The sequence below is a fragment of the Pseudochaenichthys georgianus genome, chromosome 7 (genome assembly GCF_902827115.2).
Source record: "Pseudochaenichthys georgianus chromosome 7, fPseGeo1.2, whole genome shotgun sequence".
NCBI classification, from domain to species: Eukaryota; Metazoa; Chordata; class Actinopteri; order Perciformes; family Channichthyidae; genus Pseudochaenichthys; species Pseudochaenichthys georgianus.
This window is the reverse complement of record NC_047509.1, coordinates 37,434,567-37,455,247: the sequence shown is the minus strand read 5'-3', so window position 1 is coordinate 37,455,247 and position 20,681 is coordinate 37,434,567. Positions and strand designations below refer to the sequence as shown.

Genomic DNA, 20,681 nt, shown 5'->3' with positions numbered 1-20,681 from the left:
AACTAATGTTCCCCATAAATATTCATCTGTGGGAGTATTTGCAAATGATCTGAGCGATCACTGTGTTGTAGCCACAATTAGGGAAACTAAGGTCCAAAAGGTTAAACCTCGGATTATCATTAAGAGAGACAAAAAACTTTTTGTGGAGCAGGGTTTTGTGCATGATCGGTTTGATTTTGATTGGGGTAAAATCGATCTGTGTGCTGATGTAGAAACCGCATGGTCTTATTTTTATCTTGGTTTTATGGAGATCATTGATAGACATGCACCCCTGCGTAAATTTAGAGTAAAGGGACGAGACAATCCTTGGTTTTCTGCTAATCTGTCCAGTCTCCTTCATGAGAGAAACAAGGCCTGGGCAAAGGCTAGGAAATCAGGCTCAGAGGTAGAATGGCTGCATTTTAGGCAGCCAAGAAATAGCTTCACTTCACATATCAAAAGTGGTAAATCAAAGTACTATCGGTCAGTAACCACAAAGAATCTGAATAATCCTGGAAAATGTTGGAAAGCCATTAAATCATTATCCACCGTCGATATCCGTAATGAGCTACCTCCGTGCATTACCACAGCATATGGCACTATATCGGACAGGGCTACTATGCTAAATTGCTTTAATGAGCATTTTGTGTCCTGCGGTTCTCTATTTGATTCTGTCACTAACTCTGCTTCTGTGAACACTACAGTATGTGACTCTGAAAAACGTGTGTTGGAAAACCCTTTTAGTTTTACCCCTTTTACTGTTGATGTTGTTCGTGAAGCTTTAACCAAGTTAGATCCTAAGAAACCGGCTGGCCCGGACAACGTAGAACCTTTCTTTTTAAAGATAGCTGCAGATTGTATTGCTCCACCTCTCACTACTCTTTTTAACCTCTCCTTCAGCACAATTCCAAAATTGTGGAAGTCAGCGTATGTCCTGCCTTTGCTAAAAGGAGGAGAGGCCACCTTATTAAATAACTATAGGCCAATCTCTAAGTTGTCAGTTCTGGCTAAGGTTCTTGAACGCTTAGTGAGTGAACAGGTAAAGGTGTTTTTATGTACAAATGACATCCTGTCTAAACATCAGTCAGGCTTCAGAAAGCAACACAGCACCATCACTGCCACAATGAAAGTGGTGAATGATGTGGCGAGTATTTTAGATAATAAGCAGAGTTGTGCAGCTCTATTTATTGACCTTTCAAAAGCGTTTGACACCGTCGATCATCACATTTTAAAGCAGAGGCTAGCCAGTATAGGCATGTCCAGCCATGCAGTAGGGTGGTTTGTAAACTACCTCTCTGAAAGGTCCCAATGTGTTCATTTCAATGGGCTGTCTGAGTGGTTAAACATTTCTAATGGTGTACCACAAGGTTCTGTTTTAGGTCCACTTTTATTCTCCATCTATATCAACAGCGTAGGTGAAAATGTGGATGAAGCTACTTTACATTTTTATGCGGATGATACTGTGATGTATTGTGCAGGTCCCTACATTAAAGAGGCTGGTGTTAAATTACAGGCTGTTTTTAACATTATTCAGACTCAGCTCTCTGAACTAAAGCTTCTTTTAAATGTTGAGAAAACCAAGGTAATGCTCTTTTCAAAAGCAAAAAAGACACCAGAGCCTGTTTTAGATATTGTAACTACGCAAAAATAAAACTTGAAGTGGTTACCTGTTACAAATACCTTGGTATCTGGCTTGATGATTGTCTCACTTTTAAACTTCATGTCAATAACCTGCTTAAAAAGCTGAGGGTTAGGCTAGGGTTCTTTTTCAGAAACAAGTCCTGTTTCTCGCTTGATGCCAGGAAAAGGCTAGTCACTGTGACCTTTTTACCTGTGCTGGACTATGGGGATCTGGTCTATATGAATGCACCTGCCAATTGCCTGGTCAAGTTAGATGCTGCGTATCACAGCGCACTGAGATTTGTGACACTGTAAAGCATTAACCCATCACTGTACCCTGTATGCAAGGGCTGGCTTGCTTTCACTAACTGTACGGAGGCTCAGTCACTGGTACATTTTTATATACAAAGCCATGTTAGGGAAACTTCCATCTTATATCTGCTCCCTGATCTCACGGAGAATTGTAAGTGGCTACTGCCTGAGATCGAATGCTGTGGTTTTATTAAATGTGCCAACTGCTAGGACTGTCTTAGGGAAGACAGCTTTTAGATGCGCAGCTCCTCTGTCTTGGAATAGTCTGCAAATTAAATGGAAACTTAACAATCTGGTGCCACTAAATGTTTTTAAAGCTCGGTTGGATGCTAGTCAATCGGAAGTTATTGGTACCTGTTTATGTGGATAATTATGTAAATGATGCTGTATGATGTCCTTTTGTTGTTCTATTTATGTTTTTATGTTTCATGTGGAACTACTTGAGCAGGTCTCCCTTGAAAAAAAGATCAATGATCTCAATGGGATTTATCTGTATAAATAAAGGTTTGAAATGAAATGAACTACAGATAATAATACATGATATATAAGCTGATAATTTGCTGCATCACCACACTGCAGATCCTTTAAAGCTGGGACCAACTGGTGCTAAGCGGGAAGGTGATGGGGGTAGACGAATCAGGAGGGAGACAGGGTCTTGGGCACATGGGGGCTAAAGGGGGGTTGTGGCTGCATTAATGCAAATGTACGTCTTCTGTTTTCCTTTTTTACGAGGAAGTGCGTGTAACATGTGTTATGCCTGCTTGCCTGTGTTTTCATGTGTTTTTGTGCATTAGCAGGAGTGAGCCCAGCGTGGGGGCTAGTGTCTGGAGCGTGTAATTGAAACACAGTCCCATGCAGAGCCACACACTGACCTCACTAATCTCCTCCTGACAAAGTGGCTTAGCTTCTATGGGGTCATATGGCACAGCGAGACAGCTTAAACACAACAGAGAGCGTGGGCCGACCTGCCCCGGCCAGCAGACCCTCTGCGTTCAACAGGTCACACTTCAAAAATCAATTCAACCAATATTCTATATATATTACTGACAGAAACAGGTTTATGCTCATCTGTAATCACGTGCAAACAAGGTCTAGTAAACCAAAGTGATGAGCAAATGTTACAGGAAATAAAACATCCAAGTGATACAACCAACTACTTCCCCGGGTCCTGAAAAGATAAAGGAATTCTCCAATGATAACATACACCAGGGGTCGGCAACAGGCGGACCGCGGTCCGGATCCGGACCCAGACGGACCCGGAGCTATAATCAATACATTAATAGGGGATTTTTCGGCGCCTCCCGCTTTTTTAACGCTGATTTGGGTGACTTGTGTAATTCGTGGAGAACCGAAGAGTTTTCGTTTTGGGGGGGGGGGGGGAGGGAGTCCGTCCGACAGACGGACAACTTCTCACTTCAAAAAAGAAGAAGAAATCTAGACCGCAAAAATAATTAAACAAGCGAGTACCTGTTTTTCCTGGCCAAGGACAGGTTCATGAACACAACACGAGCGTAACGTGTCTTCACGTGGTATATTTGAGTGTTGTATGTTTTGTAATAATGGACCAAGAGTCTCTTTAAATAAAGATGATGATGATATGTCTCGTCTGAAAGGAGTGCTGAGCACCGGAACGCCGCTTCAGCCCTTAAAATATTGCAATACCCATAAGGAGCCGTACACATGCCGCAGTGTTTGCGTGGCTGTGTCTTTAGTTGTAAGCACAGTGGCGATCTGTTGTTATTAGCATCTGGTTAGCTAGCTATGCTAACAAATTTAAAGAGCTTTTCTACAACCAGGTGGAAGAATCTCCTGAGAGGCTCAAATAACCTCAGCTCAGTGAGGTTAAGGCACACCTTGATATGATCATTATAGTTATTAATGAGACTAAATGAAAAATAGGTATAAAATACTATATGACAGCAACAAAAAAGTTGTTAAAAATAACAAGAATATAGTTTAAAAGGGGAGTGATTTGTAAAATATCCAAAAAGGAAAATATGCTACAGTTCTGTTTCATATGGGTGTTGAGAGATGTATCCATAGATCTCTTAATGTTGCTCTCAAAGTGCACCACATTGATGCATTTAACTTCAATATTTAAACATTACACATATCCACAGTATTTAAGTAATGTTAATTGACAATAAATATTGTTGTTTTTGAATTGTACTTTCTTTATTTGATTGGCAGTCAGTTGTTGATTACATGCAGACGTTGGTAAAGCTACAGGTCACTTCAATATATATCACACTAATTCATGAAGCAACTTAGACATTTTGATGTTCCGGACCTTTGCATGGGGAGATTTTCTCTAACTGGACCTCGTTGCATTTTAGTTGAAGACCCCTGACATACACCATATGCAGGACAATAGTTATTGTGATTACACCAGAGTCAAATACTCAAAAGTGTACTGTATGTGCAGTCACACAGTATAAACACTAGGGGTGTTGAAAATAATCGTTTCTACGATGCATTGCGATGCGGACGTGGACGATTCGGTCTCGATGCAGTGACGGAAGATAATCGGTTATAGAGTAGTAACGTTGCTTCCTGATTTTCCGGCCGCGGCTTTACTATAACGTTTTTTCTGTCACTTTAATATCAAATCGGTCGGTGACGCAGAGATCAGGGAACATACGTGACAGCGGCACAGCAACACGGAGCAGTCTGCTTTATCCACCAACACAAGAACACCAGTCCAGAACCGACAACAGCAGGACCCGCTCTGAATCACTCCGTGCGTGTCGCTGCGGCTCAGAGACACAGGGAGGGATTTATGTTTTTCAAAAATAATCGCGTTACAATCATGTCAGGTTTTTGGTGGATTTAATTAAGTCTTGGATTGCAAAGTATGAATGTCCTCTAGCAATTTGCAGACGATCTATACGTGTGTAAAGTTTGTGAAGGCAGGAGGAAAAAAGCTTCCGCGATCACCGTCTCCTCTCCGTTACTCCAAGCCCCGCCCCCTCCCTGAAAATAATGAGTGACAGGCTGATAGTGACCCGATAGAAACGTTGTTATTCACTTAATCACTGAGATATAATGAAGCTAATTTAATCTCATACATTCATGGGATTTATGTAACAGTAAGACAGAGAATGTAAGTGTGCACCCACATGCAGTATTTTTGTTTGTATATGCTGTTGTAAATACTCCTGTTGTCTGCTGTGTTCAGACTCAAGTCCTGTGTGTGATGCCACATTCAGGACATTGAGAATGGAACAACTTCACACACGGAGGCTAGACCTATACAATTCATTTATTTTGGTTTATAAATTAATGTCAAGACATTTATGTAATTGATTTCTGAAGCACTTTCTAAATAATAAAAAGAGAGTTCATATGTATTTACTGCATGTATGCATTGATGAAAAATAAGCCATGTGCAGTAATATAGAAAATTGAGGATGCAACGCATTGGTATGAATCGTGATGCACCGTGATGCACCGGGATATCGAACCGAATCGAATCGTTGACAGGATAATCGTAATCGAATCGAATCGTGAGACCAGTGAAGATGCACAGCCCTAATAAACACACCTCCTATGTGACTGCCATGCCACAGAAACAGGATATTATGTATTTGACAATTACGGCCAGGGTAGTTTTATAAATGGTGGTCAGAGAGAAGTGAGAAACAGTAAGAAACCTAGCACATTTTCTTTCCATCTCTGTTGTATAGGTTTTTTTTCTGTGTGTGCTTTCCTGCCCTTGCAGACCCTTCTAAAGTAAATTTGCAGCGAGGCCGCTGACCTTTAACTATGTGGGTCAGAGAGTGACACCAAAGAACTTAGCCAGAGCAAGCGGGGGTATTGTTTGCAATGACAGCTTTAAAAGGAAAAAAATACATGAGCAACATACTGCTTCAAAGTAATACTGTGGTGTTTTATTGCGGTATATTTTTGATTATCTTAAATAAACGCAAAGCTTAAAACCATATTTAGTTGCTTCTCATATGTCTGAGCTATGTTATTCATAACTAACATGAGAGCTTTGTTTGTATATCCGCTAGGGGTGTAACGGTATACGTACGGGCCCTTCGGTTTGGTACACGTGTGTACCGAAGTGTACCGAACGAATATAACGTTAAACGTAAAAAATTGAGAACGTGAACAACTTCTTGGAAGTAATCTCAGGTGCTGCGTCGCAGCATTCAGAGTAATTTGCTCACATTGGGTTCAACGCGTCATACAGTGGCGAAGTCACACCCATCTACTTCCGGTCCATGGGACCTTATTTCGGAAAAATAATGTATTTAAGTCAATGAAGAGAGAAAGCTTATCTTTCGATCCCGTTTGAATTGTGCCATGAATTACACTATGATCTTTGTCAATCTTAAAAAATAATTTCCATGTCAAAAAAGTCACAGTTTGTCGTAAAACTGTTGAAATATAAGACTATGAAAAATACGCAACTAGAAAGACTACAAATCCCTAAGTCGCGTAAGTGATGTCACAATTGTTTTCCTCCAATAAGAGACAGATTCTATCTATATGGCGCTGATCTTAGCTATCTATATGGCGCTGGCTAAGATAAGATAACTTTAACAAGATGCCTGTGTGCTTAGTACCAGGTTGTTATCATACCAGCAATGGGTCTTGCTCGTTCTTTCGCTTCCCGTCTGATGAAAGGACCAGGAGTGGCTGGATCAACTTAGCTACCTAGCTAGTAGCTAGCACGTTAGTTAGCATTACAGCCTTGTCATTTTTATTAGCCTTAACATGAAGTAACATTAAGTAACCCAAAATGTTAAACACTAAGAGTAGTAGTCATATTTCGTGAACCCTTTGAAGAGTACTGTCACCGGTGTGATCATTCTATAATACACAATTTAAGCCCGGGGGGAGAAATGCTAACGCTAGCATCGGCGATCGCCGATCTTTTCTACTTCATGCTATCTGCACAAATGGTTGACATTAAACATTAAAAAGACCAGGCAGTTCAGAGAGAATCAAAGGAAGGCAGGCAGGCAGCTTTGCATGACATTCTTCTGAACGTGTTTCATTGTGGTGATAGTGAGGGTAGTAAGGGTGTAACGGTTCACAAACATTTCGGTTCGGTACGTACCTCGGTTTTTAGGTCACGGTTCGGTTCGGTACGTTTTCGGTACAGCAGAAAAAATTATCACAAAACATAACATCTTTTTTTAATTATTATTAAACTGTGAATAATGTGGTCACTCAAATAAATGCAAAATATAATAAAATAAACATTAAGGTGCAGCATTTCGATGAACTGAAATAATCTGTATTTGAACTTTACTGTACTAGTACCTAAGCAGCCAGCTTGACATTATGACTTGCTTGTATTTTCATGTTTTTTTAAAGAAAAATGAACTTGTCCACATTGCTTGCCGAAAGGGCAGATCTGCTGGCACTAGCAATGTCTCCTGCTGTGGAGAAAACCCTCTTGCTAGGGACAGAGGTAGCAGATACAGCCAGGTAGCGCTTTGCTAACATGGCAACATAAGGATATTTGCCGTTTGTAATAGCTTTGGCTCGGTCTGAAGTTTTTGTGAGTGGTGGAGGCTAAATGCTAGCGGGAGTTGGGTTTGCACTTCAGTCTTTTGGTACCGGTGATATTCACGTTCGGGTGATGCCTTTTCAAATGAGTGTGCAAGTTTGATGTGTTGCCAGCCGCGTAACCAATTTTAGTTGAACAATGCCGACAAGCAGCTTTGGTTCGGTCCACCTGTCTTTGTCCGTCATCCTTGTACGTAATTGCGAAACCAAAATGCTCCCAAACCGGAGACTTCAATGATGCTAGAGGATTTTCGAGCTCAACTTTATCTGCGTTCGCCATTTCGACAGTTCCTCAAATTACTGACTACATTTGAACGCATCCCTCTGACCAGCTCGTCCAATGAATTGACTTGCTCGCTCAATGCGTTGAACACAATGGGAGAAAATTACTCTGAATGCTGCGACGCAGCACCTGAGATTACTTCCAAGAAGTTGTTCACGTTCTCAATTTTTTACATTTAACATTATATTCGTTCGGTACACACGTGTACCGAACCGAAGGGCCCGTACCGAATAATTTCGGTACGGGCAGTACAGTTGTAACAGTAGTGACGGCCATCTTGGTGACATGTGTTGTTCTGCGAGACCAGAGATGTAGTTCATTGAGCGTTTCACACAAACAAATGTGTTACTTCACAGTTTTACGACACTTTTTTATTTTTTTGACTTGCAAAATTATCTTTTAAAAATTGACAAACATCATATGTGTAATTCGTGGCACAATTCAAACGGGATTGAAAGATAATCTTTCTCTCTCCATTGACTTCAATACATAATTTTTCCAAAATAAGGTCCCATGGAGGTCCCCCGGAAGGGGAGGGACTTCGCCACTCTATAGAGCGAGCCAGTCATTTCATTGGACGAGAGGCATACTATGAGAGTTGGTCAGAGGGATGCGTTCAAATGTAGTCAGTAATTTGAGGAACTGTCGAAATGGCGAACGCAGATAAAGTTGAGCTCGAAAATCCTCCAGTAGGGCTGTGCGATTATGCAAAAATCATAATCACGATTATTTGGGTCAATAATTGATATCACGATTATTTTGACGATTATTCATTGACCATTTATTGAACTTTAAAACAAATAATATTTTACCAATAAACAAGATCAACAAATATGTGCACTTCCAAAACCATACTAAACATATATTATTAATATGATAAATACAAATAAATTAGACCAAAATAAATTAAATCAAATATGATGCAGTGCACTGTCACAACCTGAAAACTCCTTAACATATAGCCAACATTTTGGTAAAACATATTCATTATTCCACTCAGTTAAACGTTGAAGGCTGGCCAACCGTCACGGTCCAGAAGTAACAGGAAATAAATGTTGAACTACAATTTAAGACCAAATAAAAATGTTTAGGCCACCATGGCAAATGCTGGTAGGGCTGCTCATGCCATCTCTTAAAGATGTTTTGCCAGAAACACCAGCCTGTTTACATGGTCTGGTTTCAGAGATGAGCGCAGGCAGGTGACAAGCCACCTGTACTGAAGACCCTCAGCCACGCCCCGACACATGGGGTGACGCCGGCCAATCACAAAGCTTTGATGCGTTCAAGTGCATTATTCTGGCACAGGAAGATTATGTTATAGGACATTAACGATAAAACAGAATATTGTTTTTCTATTTTCAGACGCATCTCGCGATCGACTGGTTGGGCACCCCTGGGCTAGACCACAGGTCTGTTGTGGTAGCAAAGTAGTCAGCTGACGCCACATCTCTCTCAACTTCCCCACGGCATTTGTCATATGGTGCAGGCAGCGCAGACCTGCTGAAATAATACCGAGACGGCATCGCGTCACGCTTGTCCAACATGTTGACAGGTTGCTTAAAGCCCTGGTTGCTAACAGTGCTAACTGGGCACATATCTTTAGCGATGTGAAATGTAATGGCACCTGTAATATCTCTGTGTCTCTGCGAGCTCGTCGCGTAGGCCGTTGCTCTGTACAATGCGTCCTGAATCGATGATGTGATGATGTGGTGGATGAAGTCGAGCGGGCATCTGCTTTTTGTTGTATTAATGCCCGGTCGTATTGCACGTTGTGGTTGTATTTCAGATGATAAAAGAGACTGGTTGTGTTAGCGTGTGGTGCCAACACAACCTGGTAACACATCCTGCACTGTACTTTGTTTTGCTCCACGTCGGACTCCTGAAAGCCAAATTACTTCCAAATAGTGGAAATAGTTGTACCCTTCTTTTTAACGAGTTGCTGCTCTTGTTCTGACATCTTCGCTCGCGCTGAACACTCACAACACATGTCACTCCCACGTGGCCGAGTGGGCTTTTAGGGAGGGGCGAAAGCGCACCCAGCAAAATAATCGTATTTTGTCAATTATGCTGTTTTCATAATCGTCGCAAGCCATAATCGTAATCGCGATTAAAATACGATTAATTGCACAGCCCTATCCTCCAGCATCATTGAAATCTCCGGTTTGGGAACATTTTGGTTTCGCAGTTACGTACAAGGATGACGGACAAAGACAGGTGGACCGAACCAAAGCTGTTTGTCGGCATTAGCCGCTTTCACACCGCAGGACTTGCCAGCACTAAAGTACCACGGCACTGAATCCGCCAGGGGGCAAGTGCTAATCGCATTCACACCGCAGTACTTTCCCTGAGGCAAGATTACGCTGACGTCACTTCGTCTTCTTCTTCTCTGGGTTTACTGGCAGGCCGCAAAACCACTTCACAGCGAGTACAAAAAAAAACGAGAGAAGAAGAACTACACGGGGGAGGGGGTATAAAGCCCATCCGCTGTATGAGGCGTTTGTTTACTTTCCGACCTCAGACATGATGGAGTACATAATTGTAATTTACAAATAAAATACCCCATTATAACAATAGACTTTATCTTTATGTATTTATTATATATTACCCCCTCGATTTTGGAAAAGGACATCAACCCTTGTTTGGTGTTTTTCCCTTATTTATCTAAAACAAATGACATGATAAATGACTTGTGTTTATGTGTGTAAGACTTGTGTTTCTGATAAATTCAACCACCGACACCTGTCTGCTCTCACATTCTTCTATTCTGCAAATTTGGGGTGGGACACAATAAATAAAGCTTCGCCAGTTTGTTTGTTTTATTGCACAGTCAAGACATAACAATAACGGCATCATGCTGTTCCAGGTGTGTCGTATGCATGTACATTGAAGTTAAATAACAGTGTGAAATGTAAAATAAAGTGTAAGTAGTTTCAAAACAATGTAACAGTGGCAATATATATAGCAGCAGACACGCCTTAGTGCAAGTTAGGTGTCAGTATTAAAAAACAGTGGCAATATATATATATATATATATATATATATATATATATATATAATAACAATAGAAAATCGTTACCAATCTTATTATTGTGGTCTTTAATTTTGTTCTAGTCCTGCCTGAGTTTCTTTATTTTTACCCGGCATCCGTGTGCACTGTGCACGATTCCCAGCTCAAGTAGCGAACATCGCTCAAAACATTTGGAGTTGGGAACTGCTTTCTGTAGAAGCTGCTGCATCCCGTCCTTGGAGTAAATTGCCAGAAGCGCCGACACTTCCTAATCATTCCACCGCTCCGGTGTTGTAGTACGTGTGGTCATAACTGCTTTAAAGTACAAAAAAAACTACTCGCTCAGGTGTGGATGTGGTTTTGTAGCGAGGAAAAAAATGGCTGCCTAACAAAAAAAAATCAGAGTCTAACGGGGCGTGGTTTGCAATTCGCCCAGCCAATAGAAATAGAATAGAAATTGGCACTCTTTTATCACCAGGTTCGTACCACCTCTCTAGCAGGGACTGAAAATGGCGAAAAGAGTTCCCGGCACTGAGTAGTCCCGGCGGAGTGAACGCGACATTATTGGTACTAACGGAACTAAAGAACCAAAGTACCAGGGAAAGTCCTGCGGTGTGAATGCGGCTATTGTTCAATAGCTTGCTTTCAATAAAACTTGCACACTCTTGAAAAGGCATCACCCGAACGTGAATATCACCGGTACCAAAAGAAAAAAAACTGAAGTGCAAACCCAACTCCCGCTAGCATTTAAGCCTCCACCATTCGCAAAAAGTTCAGACCGAGCCAAAGCTATTACAAACGCCAAATATCCTTATGTTGCCATGTTAGCAAAGCGCTACCTGGCTGTATCTGCTACCTCTGTCCCTAGTGAGAGGGTTTTCTCCACAGCAGGAGACATTGTTAGTGCCAGCAGATCTGCCCTTTCGGCAAGCAATGTGGACAAGTTCATCTTTCTTTAAAAAAACATGAAAATACAATGACAAGCAAGTCATAATGTCAAGCTGGCTGCTTAGGTACTAGTACAGTACAGTTAAAATACAGACTATTTCAGTTCATCGAAATATTGCACCTTAATGTTTATTTTATTATATTTTGTATTTATTTGAGTGAATACATTATTCACAGTTTAATATTAATTAAAAAAAAATATATATATATATATATATATATATATATATATGTTATGTTATGTTTTGTGATAATTTGTTCTGCTGTACCGAAAACATACCGAACCGAACCGTGACCTAAAAACCGAGGTACGTACTGAACCGAAATGTTTGTGAACCCCTAATATCCGCAGTAAAGCAGAGCAGACTTTACAAACAGGTGGAAAGTGGCTATTTGTTCAAACACTTCCTCTGAGCTTACCTGTCCTCTGCAGGAACAGTCTGAGTAGAGGGCTGGCCACGGAGATGGCTTTGTGGTAGTTATCGTCATTGTTGATGGGCAGCAGGTCCCCGTGGACGTCGGCGTAGCCCACCAGGAGCTCCACGTTGGGGATGCGATGCACATGCTGCAGAAGGCCGTAGAACTCATCGAAGCGGCCCGGCTTCGACCGATTCAGTGAGAACCGACGAAACTCTGCACCGAACTGGGATGGAGCAGAGAGGCAGACATGTGAGCACAATTATAAAACATGTGGGTATGAAAAAGAAAAGATGCAATATGGGGAAGATGTAATCATAAGCCTATGCTTGCCATGTGTGCAAACAATATTAAGAAACCCTTTTAAAAAAGGACTGAGTTTTTCTGGCTCCGACTGATGAATGAATCACAATGAATCAGATAATAAAAGCATACATGATTGTGGTTTCCCACAATGAAATGAAACGATTGACTATTAAAGTTTAAAAGGTGTGCTCCTAAATGTTGCAGCTGCTTACCTGAATAGAAGAGTCATATTTAACAGAGAGCATGGGAAAAGCATACAGTATGAGCCTTATTCTTATGCAAAATATACATTAGCAGTAATGTAGCACATTTTCAACATGGAAGTGATACAACAACAACAAAAATTAGATGTAATATTGGTGATCAAAATATTGATCTGGATAATCCTGGTCAACTTGTTAGCCATCATTTTTGCAGCTATACTGATAAGTACACACTGTTCTGGTAACCTAGCTAATTTCAAAACCGCTGTATGCAAGAGTCTGTCATCCATGTGGACAACTAACACACACCGCATGTGATGAATTATTAATGTCTACTTTGGGATGTGTGTACAGTATCTCTAGGTGTCTGTGTTTGCGGATGTAGTATGTTCAAGGCTGAACAGTGTTGTCTAGTCAAGCTGTCTGACAGGATGTTTGGTAGTGGTAACAAAGACTGGCAGCCCCTCAAAACACATAGTTCTCAGTTTGGTCTCACTGGATCAATAGAGGTAAATCATTTTTAGGCAACCCTTTTGATGAGACACTGAGCCTAATGTCATTGGTGGTGGTGATGATGAGAAGTGTTGTGGTTACTGTTGCCCAGAGCTGACAAAAGATGATCTACAACTCACTGCCAACCTGGACATCTGATGCATTTAGTAGCTACATAGTAGAATTAAATTAACTCTAGGTATGGGAACAGGTCGCAATCCCGTTTCCCGCATTCACAGGAGTAGACAAAACATTTCAAATGACCCTGTACTGCTGGGTTTGTAAAATAGCAGAACAAAGTAAAATAATGAGTGTTTTATAACTGTGTGTGAAGTGGTCTGGATGAAGTAACACAGACACACAGTTTGTTTTTATCAACCGTATTGAGTTCCTATAATAACTTTTGAGCAGTAAAAAGCGTACTGAGGCCCGTACCCCAGCTAGATGTGCACAGAGAACCATGCCAGTGGCAGGAGGGAGGCGCACTGTCGCGGAAGGAGCCATGAGCCTGTCGCAGGCCGTATAACACCTAACGCTCCGGAAAATAACAGGCAGCTAATAACAAGTCATACCAGGGTTATTTGACATAATGACAGGCAGTTATTCTAAAACTTGATCTAAACTTTGAGTCAATATTTGATACGGGCAGGGTGGAGCGGCGGAGGTGGCTGTGACAGGTGACACGGGCTCACTGCGGCGTCAGCTGACATAACCTCCACTTTAAAACTTACCCAGAACAACTGAAATATCACTACGCCAGGGTAACATCAAAGTTGTAAGTATGGCTATCTACCAGAAATGAGTCAGTGTCAGTAAACCTGTGTTGGCTAGTTAAGCTCTAGCTAGTGCCTGTGTCATTTGTGCGACATCATAACTTGCTATCAAGCCACTTAGCAGGCTAAATTAGCTACGGTAATCATCTTTGGGGGTAGTTAAGAATACAAATACACCAGGTAAAGTGAAAAATAAGTCTATATTTGTAGCCGTTACCTTGCTCTTCACCTCCACGGCACTCAGAGAACGGTTGCTCGGCACTCGGTGGTTTTTGTTCATGTTTCGCTAGCAGCGGGACCGCCGCCGAAGCACTCACACACTCGCCCTGCTCCTGCCGCGCCGCCGCCGCTGCTCGGTATCCAGAACCTCACGTATCCACCAGTTATTGGTCCAGTCACACGGTGTGTCCCGCGACTTCTCGGCGTCCAGCGGTTTGCTTTATTCCTCCGAGAATGCGACAACGGCTGCCAACCAGCCTAGCTCACCCTGTGAACTTCTCTCCTCTCATACTTGCCGCTGCCAGTGTCGCTGTAGCCCTGCTGTGTGTCGGGCTCTGCCTCTCTGCTCACTCTGCGTGGAGAGGGGCAGCACCACACTTCAAAATAAAAGTCTTTCTCTCACCCATGACGTCACAATAAGAGCACTTTATCATCGTGCATTTCTGTGGGCAGATAATTAAACTATGTAATAAAAATATATTATGAATGGTTTCTCCTATCTATCATCATCCACAACTTCAAGAATAATCATATTTTTTATAATAAATGATTTAGACAATGAATGCTCTATATTTATTTTGGGTCAACATCTTGATTGGCAGAGTATGACTGTAATTTAATTAGACATCTTTTGTATTTCCAATAAGATATAAGAAGTAGGAAACGCAAAATGGTACACAACATATATCCAACAAATCCATATTTTCCAATTTCTTAAATAGTGAAACCAAATGTATTTTAACAGGAATCAAAACACATTTCTTTTACAATTGTTTTAATTTAGATTAATAATTGTTTTAAATGTATTAATAATTGTTCTTATTATTCTTAACTAAATATGATGGAAAAATGCATTTGCCAGTTTGTTGTTGTTTGGTTATTATAGCGTACTTTGTGTATACATTTGTATATTGTTTACACATGGGGGGAAGTCTTTTTGAATTAATTGTCATGGTGATAAATACAGATAACATAACATTTATTCAAAAGTCAATGTTATAGATGACTGGAACAACTTATCTGCTGTTGCATGGTGACACCTCCTGGCCAGAAGGCATATAGCTCTGTTGATACCTGCCTGACTGACTACACTAAACCATGTGTTTTATCTCATACTATAAAAGTAGTTGCATAAATAGATTGTTAAACTAGGAGGATGATCATAACCTTTTAGTATAGGCATATGTCCTAAAGTTTTTCAACCTTGCAGTTTTTGCAACCTTGGGGTTTTCCTCCCCCTCTGCATATTTTCTCCCGGATAAGTGTGCATTTTCTAAACTGCATGCCTGGTTTTGACTTGATCTATTTACCTCAAGTAAATCTTAACTCTGCCTAGTGCATCACAGTTCAATCTTTCTTATCTACTTTAAACACAGCCTATTTGATAACATGAAGTTGTGTTCTAGACCAGGAAAGTATGATTAAAGGTAATTTTTGTTTTATTTGTCAAACTAATTTAAAGCCAACCTACAGAGTTTGGCCTCAAGCTGCCTGTTTGACACCTAACACACTCCCCTGTTTGTCAGAATTGTATTTATTTATGACAAGACACAAACATTTCTCTTGGTCTATTTGACACCTCCACCAGACAGGTTAGATTAATGCCTGATATGATAGAATGCATGATTATATGGCTTTGGGATCAAAGATTGTGGTTTTAATGGGTTTCAAAGAGGACATTTTTGTCATTCACATTATGACATATGCTGGCATCACACTTTTATATTATGAGCTGAGGTTAACTTACAAAATTGGATAAAAAACAACCCATTAATTCAGCCAAAATGACCGAAAAGGTGAGACTTACGTATGAATGTCAACTATCTGCACAAGCACTGATGGCAGTCTGCAGGAACAACTGAAGAACAGTGATGTCATCCGTCATCTCTCATCCACCTGAATGTAATCTACAATAACCACGTGACACAAACTTACAATGAATGAAACAAAAAATATTTGAAAATAAAACCTAAAAAAGAACCCAATAACTCAAATGCAATCTTCGTCATTCTAAATCTATATATGCTTATCATATGGTTGGCTAAATTAAAGGGCTAGTATGTAGTTTTATTAAAAAAGCTAATGTACATATTTAATAATATCCATTATCCATTTAGGACTTGATAGATAGGATAAAGGCTTCCATGCATCAAGAATATGGTTTTCACAGGCACACAATTCTCCAAAACCTCACCCACTCATACCTCAGTTGCATATGCTAAAATAGCATGTTATCAGAAAACAATGCTGCATTAAAACTAGCATAGAAACAAGGTAAAATGGTATTTCCAATAAAGCGAGTCTATAACCTTTGCTTAACACCCGCCACTGTGCACTGAGTTTTGCCTTTCTCAGATGTTCTTCTTCCGCTGCTTTAAAGCACCAGAAGAGTCAGAAAGAAATTATGCCTATGACTCTTGTCTGAAATATTGCTTGAGATCCATAAAAAAACATAATGTGTATTTTATTTTTTCAAGTTACCTTATTCGGTCTTAATTCGGTGTGTACTTTGCATCACGTATGAGACAACATCTCCAAAGTATTTAATCACTAACTGCAAGCTTTGATTCAGAACTTTATCGAAAGAGCTCTCAAAACAACTTCAAGGGCAGAGAACACGTTTATTTCGCACTAAAAATATATTCCCTGGCAGCAGGGTCATGTAGTGACAAAAGAGTTTGTCCTTCAGCTCGACAGAACAGGATCAGCTACAATGCTGAAAAACAAGAACAAGACGGTGCCAGAGCTGCTGCTTTTAAAACATCACATCTGAACAATGGTACAAGCGGTAATTCTAAATATATTTAAATATCCATATTGTTTTTATTTGTCAAGCCAGGTAATGACTATCCTTAAATGACCAGAAAACCTGAAATGAAAGACACTCCCCATACACTCACCAGTAGTTTTTGTTTACTACATTCCTCACTCCCCAATTTTCAGGTGTTCCTCTCCCCCATCTGCTGTGCACACAGCTGTACAGATGTGTCAGAAGCAGTGGCGTAGGGCCAGGGTGGGCGCAGGCCCACCCAGTTTACTCATTGGCCCACCCTGAGAAAGCTTCGGTGTAATTAAAAAAAAAAAAAAATTATTCAATTTAAAGTGAAATTCAAGAGAACAAATATCGAGTTTAATTAATGTTGTTTTGTAGGCCTATGTGTTTTATCCTCTGAACCGAACTAATTTACGGTAAAAACTGATTGTTGGTTCCGGCAAGCGCCATAATAACGTGAAAGAGGCAGAGAGCTGCCTGCAAAATAAATGATGGCTCAAAGTTCACTAATGAACTGTTAAATACTGGATACTCTATAGTTGTTGTTTTTTTAAAAAGCCAGACTCCAAGAAGAGCCCCCACTGCCCTCATCTAGCAGCGATCGATACGATCATTTTCTGATAACGATGAAATAGCCCCGCCTCCCTCTCCCCACCTCTCCTGCTGCTGGGCTGTCAGAAGAAAAAAAATGTTAACGGAAACTCTGCCGCACGGTTCCCTCGTCCCTTGGAAGAGGCGGAGAGGTGGGTGTTTTTCATCTGCTGGTGGACAGTCCGGAGAGATATACACAGGGTTGGGTTGTAACGGAATAGCCTACATGTAACGGCGTTACATAATCAGAATACAAAAATCAAGTGTATTCAGCTGGCGTTACATTTGAAAAACGAGTAATCTGATTACAGTTACTTTCGTAAACCTGAAGTGAATACATTTTGGAATACTTATTGGAATTATTGGTGGAAAAGTTTCCTCACAAAATGTAATAGGCTTGTTTGAGACACATTGCGGCTCGCCTCGAAAGTAGACGAGAGTAGCCGATCGCGGCCGGGGGAGGTGTCAAAAAGCTCGTCTTAAGTCGGACAGCTCGGACTCGGAGTCGGCTTGACTGGCTGGGTTTGCAATGGCGGAAATTCCATTTTACCCACTGTAGAGGTGATCTCCATTGCTTTATATAGGTTTGTTAATTCAGTCATGATGATGAACCACACCAGTGACTGGGTTCCATAAATAGAAATGCTCCTCCCTCTTAATGTTTGCAAAACTGATAGGTGACAGGCTACAAAGGATCAGTCCTTCAGATCCGCACACATGAAGCTTCATGAGCATGAATTGAACAGACCTGCTGCTGTGTTAATTCTTTAGCTGCCACTTTAAGCTTTATGATGTGTACAACATGGATGTCATTTGATTTAATCTTGCCATTTTAAATGATGTATTCAATAAATAAGGTTAAACCAAATCATTACATTACAATAGATGTTATTTTAATGATTTGGTTTAACTTAAAGAGAAACTTTATTGTTATTGCACATATTACAGGTACTGAGACAACGAAATGCAGTTTAGCTTCTAACCAGGTGCAACAAGCAGCGAAGTGGAAAGTAATGTACACAATCTACAGAATAACATATAGAATGAATTGAATGATGAATAAACAGTGGGGTATGAATACACTAGATATCAGCCTGTGAGCAGTATGAACAGTGTGTATGAATACACTAGATATCAGCCTGTGAGCAGTATGAACAGTGTGTATGAATACACTAGATATCAGCCTGTGAGCAGTATGAACAGTGTGTATGAATATGCTAAGATATATAAAGTATGAAAACGGTAAGCAGTATAGTATAAAATATATAGATATTAATTTCATGATGATAAACATTGTGGAACAATGATGAAAAATGGGAATGGATGTGGCGACGTAAAACTGACACAAAACAACAACAAACTTTTGCCAGCCAATTGGAGAGTTTCATCAGCAGCACGTGGTAAAAACCACCAATGAGCGCTCAGCTCGAGATACCAGCGAGCCGTTTCCCATCAAGCATTTCGCTTCCGCAGCTCGTGGAGAGCAACTGCGCCAACTCGCCTCGCCTCGCTCTCAAGGCTGCGGGCGTCTTTGTCCCGCGAGATTTCAAAGTCTCATGTGGGCGAGCCTCCAGAGCAAGTCGGACAAAATGACTAACCATCATGCAACGCACTAGCAAGACGTTGATCGCAACTGCGCAGGTCTGCGCAGGTCTTGCTTGTCTTAAACAAGCCTAATATCTATTACCGGCAGAACTGTGTGCACACTGCACGGCGCTGCAGCGTGTCTGTGAGGCCCCGCCCCCGCACGCAGATGAGAGAGAAAGAGATCTCTTTTAAAATATATTGAAAGTTAGAAACGGAGATGGTTAGATAAAATGTGCAAGATAACGTTTTTGTAGCATTTCTTTATTGTCGAAATGATGACATTTATAACGGGATAAAGTCAAAGTGAATGGCCTGCTGCTGCTGAATGCATGGGGCAAGTGACTGGAAGTTTTAAAAGTTATTACATCGTTTCAGATAATAATAATAATAAATAATAATGATGATTCATTCTATTTAGGCGCGCCTTTCAAAGCACCAAAGGACACCTTACAATTCATAACATATTCTAAGGAAAGGTTTAAGACATGCAGATGCCACGTACAAAGAATGCAGTCCGGGTGATGTTTTTTATGTGGGGTGCAGATGAGAGAGCTGTCCAGAATGAGTGACAACAAGATGTTGTGTTTGAGTTCTTGATAAGCCATTAAAACAGTAAAATACGTGTCTCCTGTTCACCAAAACATACCCATCTGTTATGGAAAAAGAAAGTATTCCAAAAGTATTCTAAAAGTAATCTGCCACCGCCCGGTACCGGCGGGATTGTTGTTAGCTTCTGATGCGCAGAAGAAAAATCTGGCCCACCATATTTTTTACAGGCCCACCCTAAAGTAAATTTCTGCCTACGCTACTGGTCAGAAGTGTCTGACCTCCCTCCCCTGCATCTCACCGTTCTTTGTGCAATGTGATGCAGCTACCACCGCTTTTTACCAGCAGTACAAGAGGGGGCCAGTAGCTAACTCAACTTTAACATGGAAGATATGTCAGCCCCCCCCCCCCCACACACACGTCCCTTACCCTTCTCTCCCTCTGCCTTTCTCTCTCTCCAGTAAAATGAGTGTCTGCAGCCCTATTCATGGTGTTTAATTCAACTTTTTAGACGGACAGAATAAAGGCTATATGCAACATGGGGAGGCTGTGACTCAGTGGTAATGCGCTGATCTTCAGATCATGGGAAAACAAGTTTGAGTCCCGCTGCAGTCAGCATGTCGTTGTGTCCCTGCAAGACCCTTCACCCAGTGGTCGTTGGACGCGGGGGATCGCCGTCCCCTCACTTTTTTGAAGCATGATTTTTTTTTTGTAGTCTAATAAATATAAAATCATTGCAAGTGTTATCAGTTGCAAGTGTGTATTTGTTGTAATAATGACAAAACACAATACATTTCACAGTAATTATAATTAAAAAAGTAGCTCAAGTATTCACGCAACTTGATTTGAAGCGTGTGTGTGTGTGTGTAAGGTGACAGTAAAGGCTTCTCAATTCTCTAATTTCCCCTCCTCGACTCCTATCCTCGACTCCTATCCTCGTGACTTAGTCCCGCTCACAGGAGATGTGAGCGGAGGAGTCGAGGAGGGGAACCGAGGAGAGAGGAGGGGAAGCAGCAGGCGGAAAAATGAGAATTCCTCTCCTCTGAGCGGTCATTTTAAAGAGACGTCCATTAATGATGACAGGAGGCACAGCAGCCCT

General features: G+C 41.0%; 1 protein-coding gene across 1 annotated transcript in view; it reads right to left on the bottom strand.

The window, feature by feature from the left end:
• The window catches only part of pard6b (par-6 partitioning defective 6 homolog beta (C. elegans)), a 37,619-nt gene extending 23,183 nt beyond the window's left edge, over positions 1 to 14,436 (bottom strand). Inside the window, 2 exon segments of the mRNA XM_034087164.2 lie at positions 12,096 to 12,318; positions 14,084 to 14,436. Of these exon segments, the coding sequence (XP_033943055.2) occupies positions 12,096 to 12,318; positions 14,084 to 14,146 (286 nt within the window). The 5' untranslated portion in view covers positions 14,147 to 14,436.
• Positions 14,437 to 20,681: the final 6,245 nt, after the last annotated feature.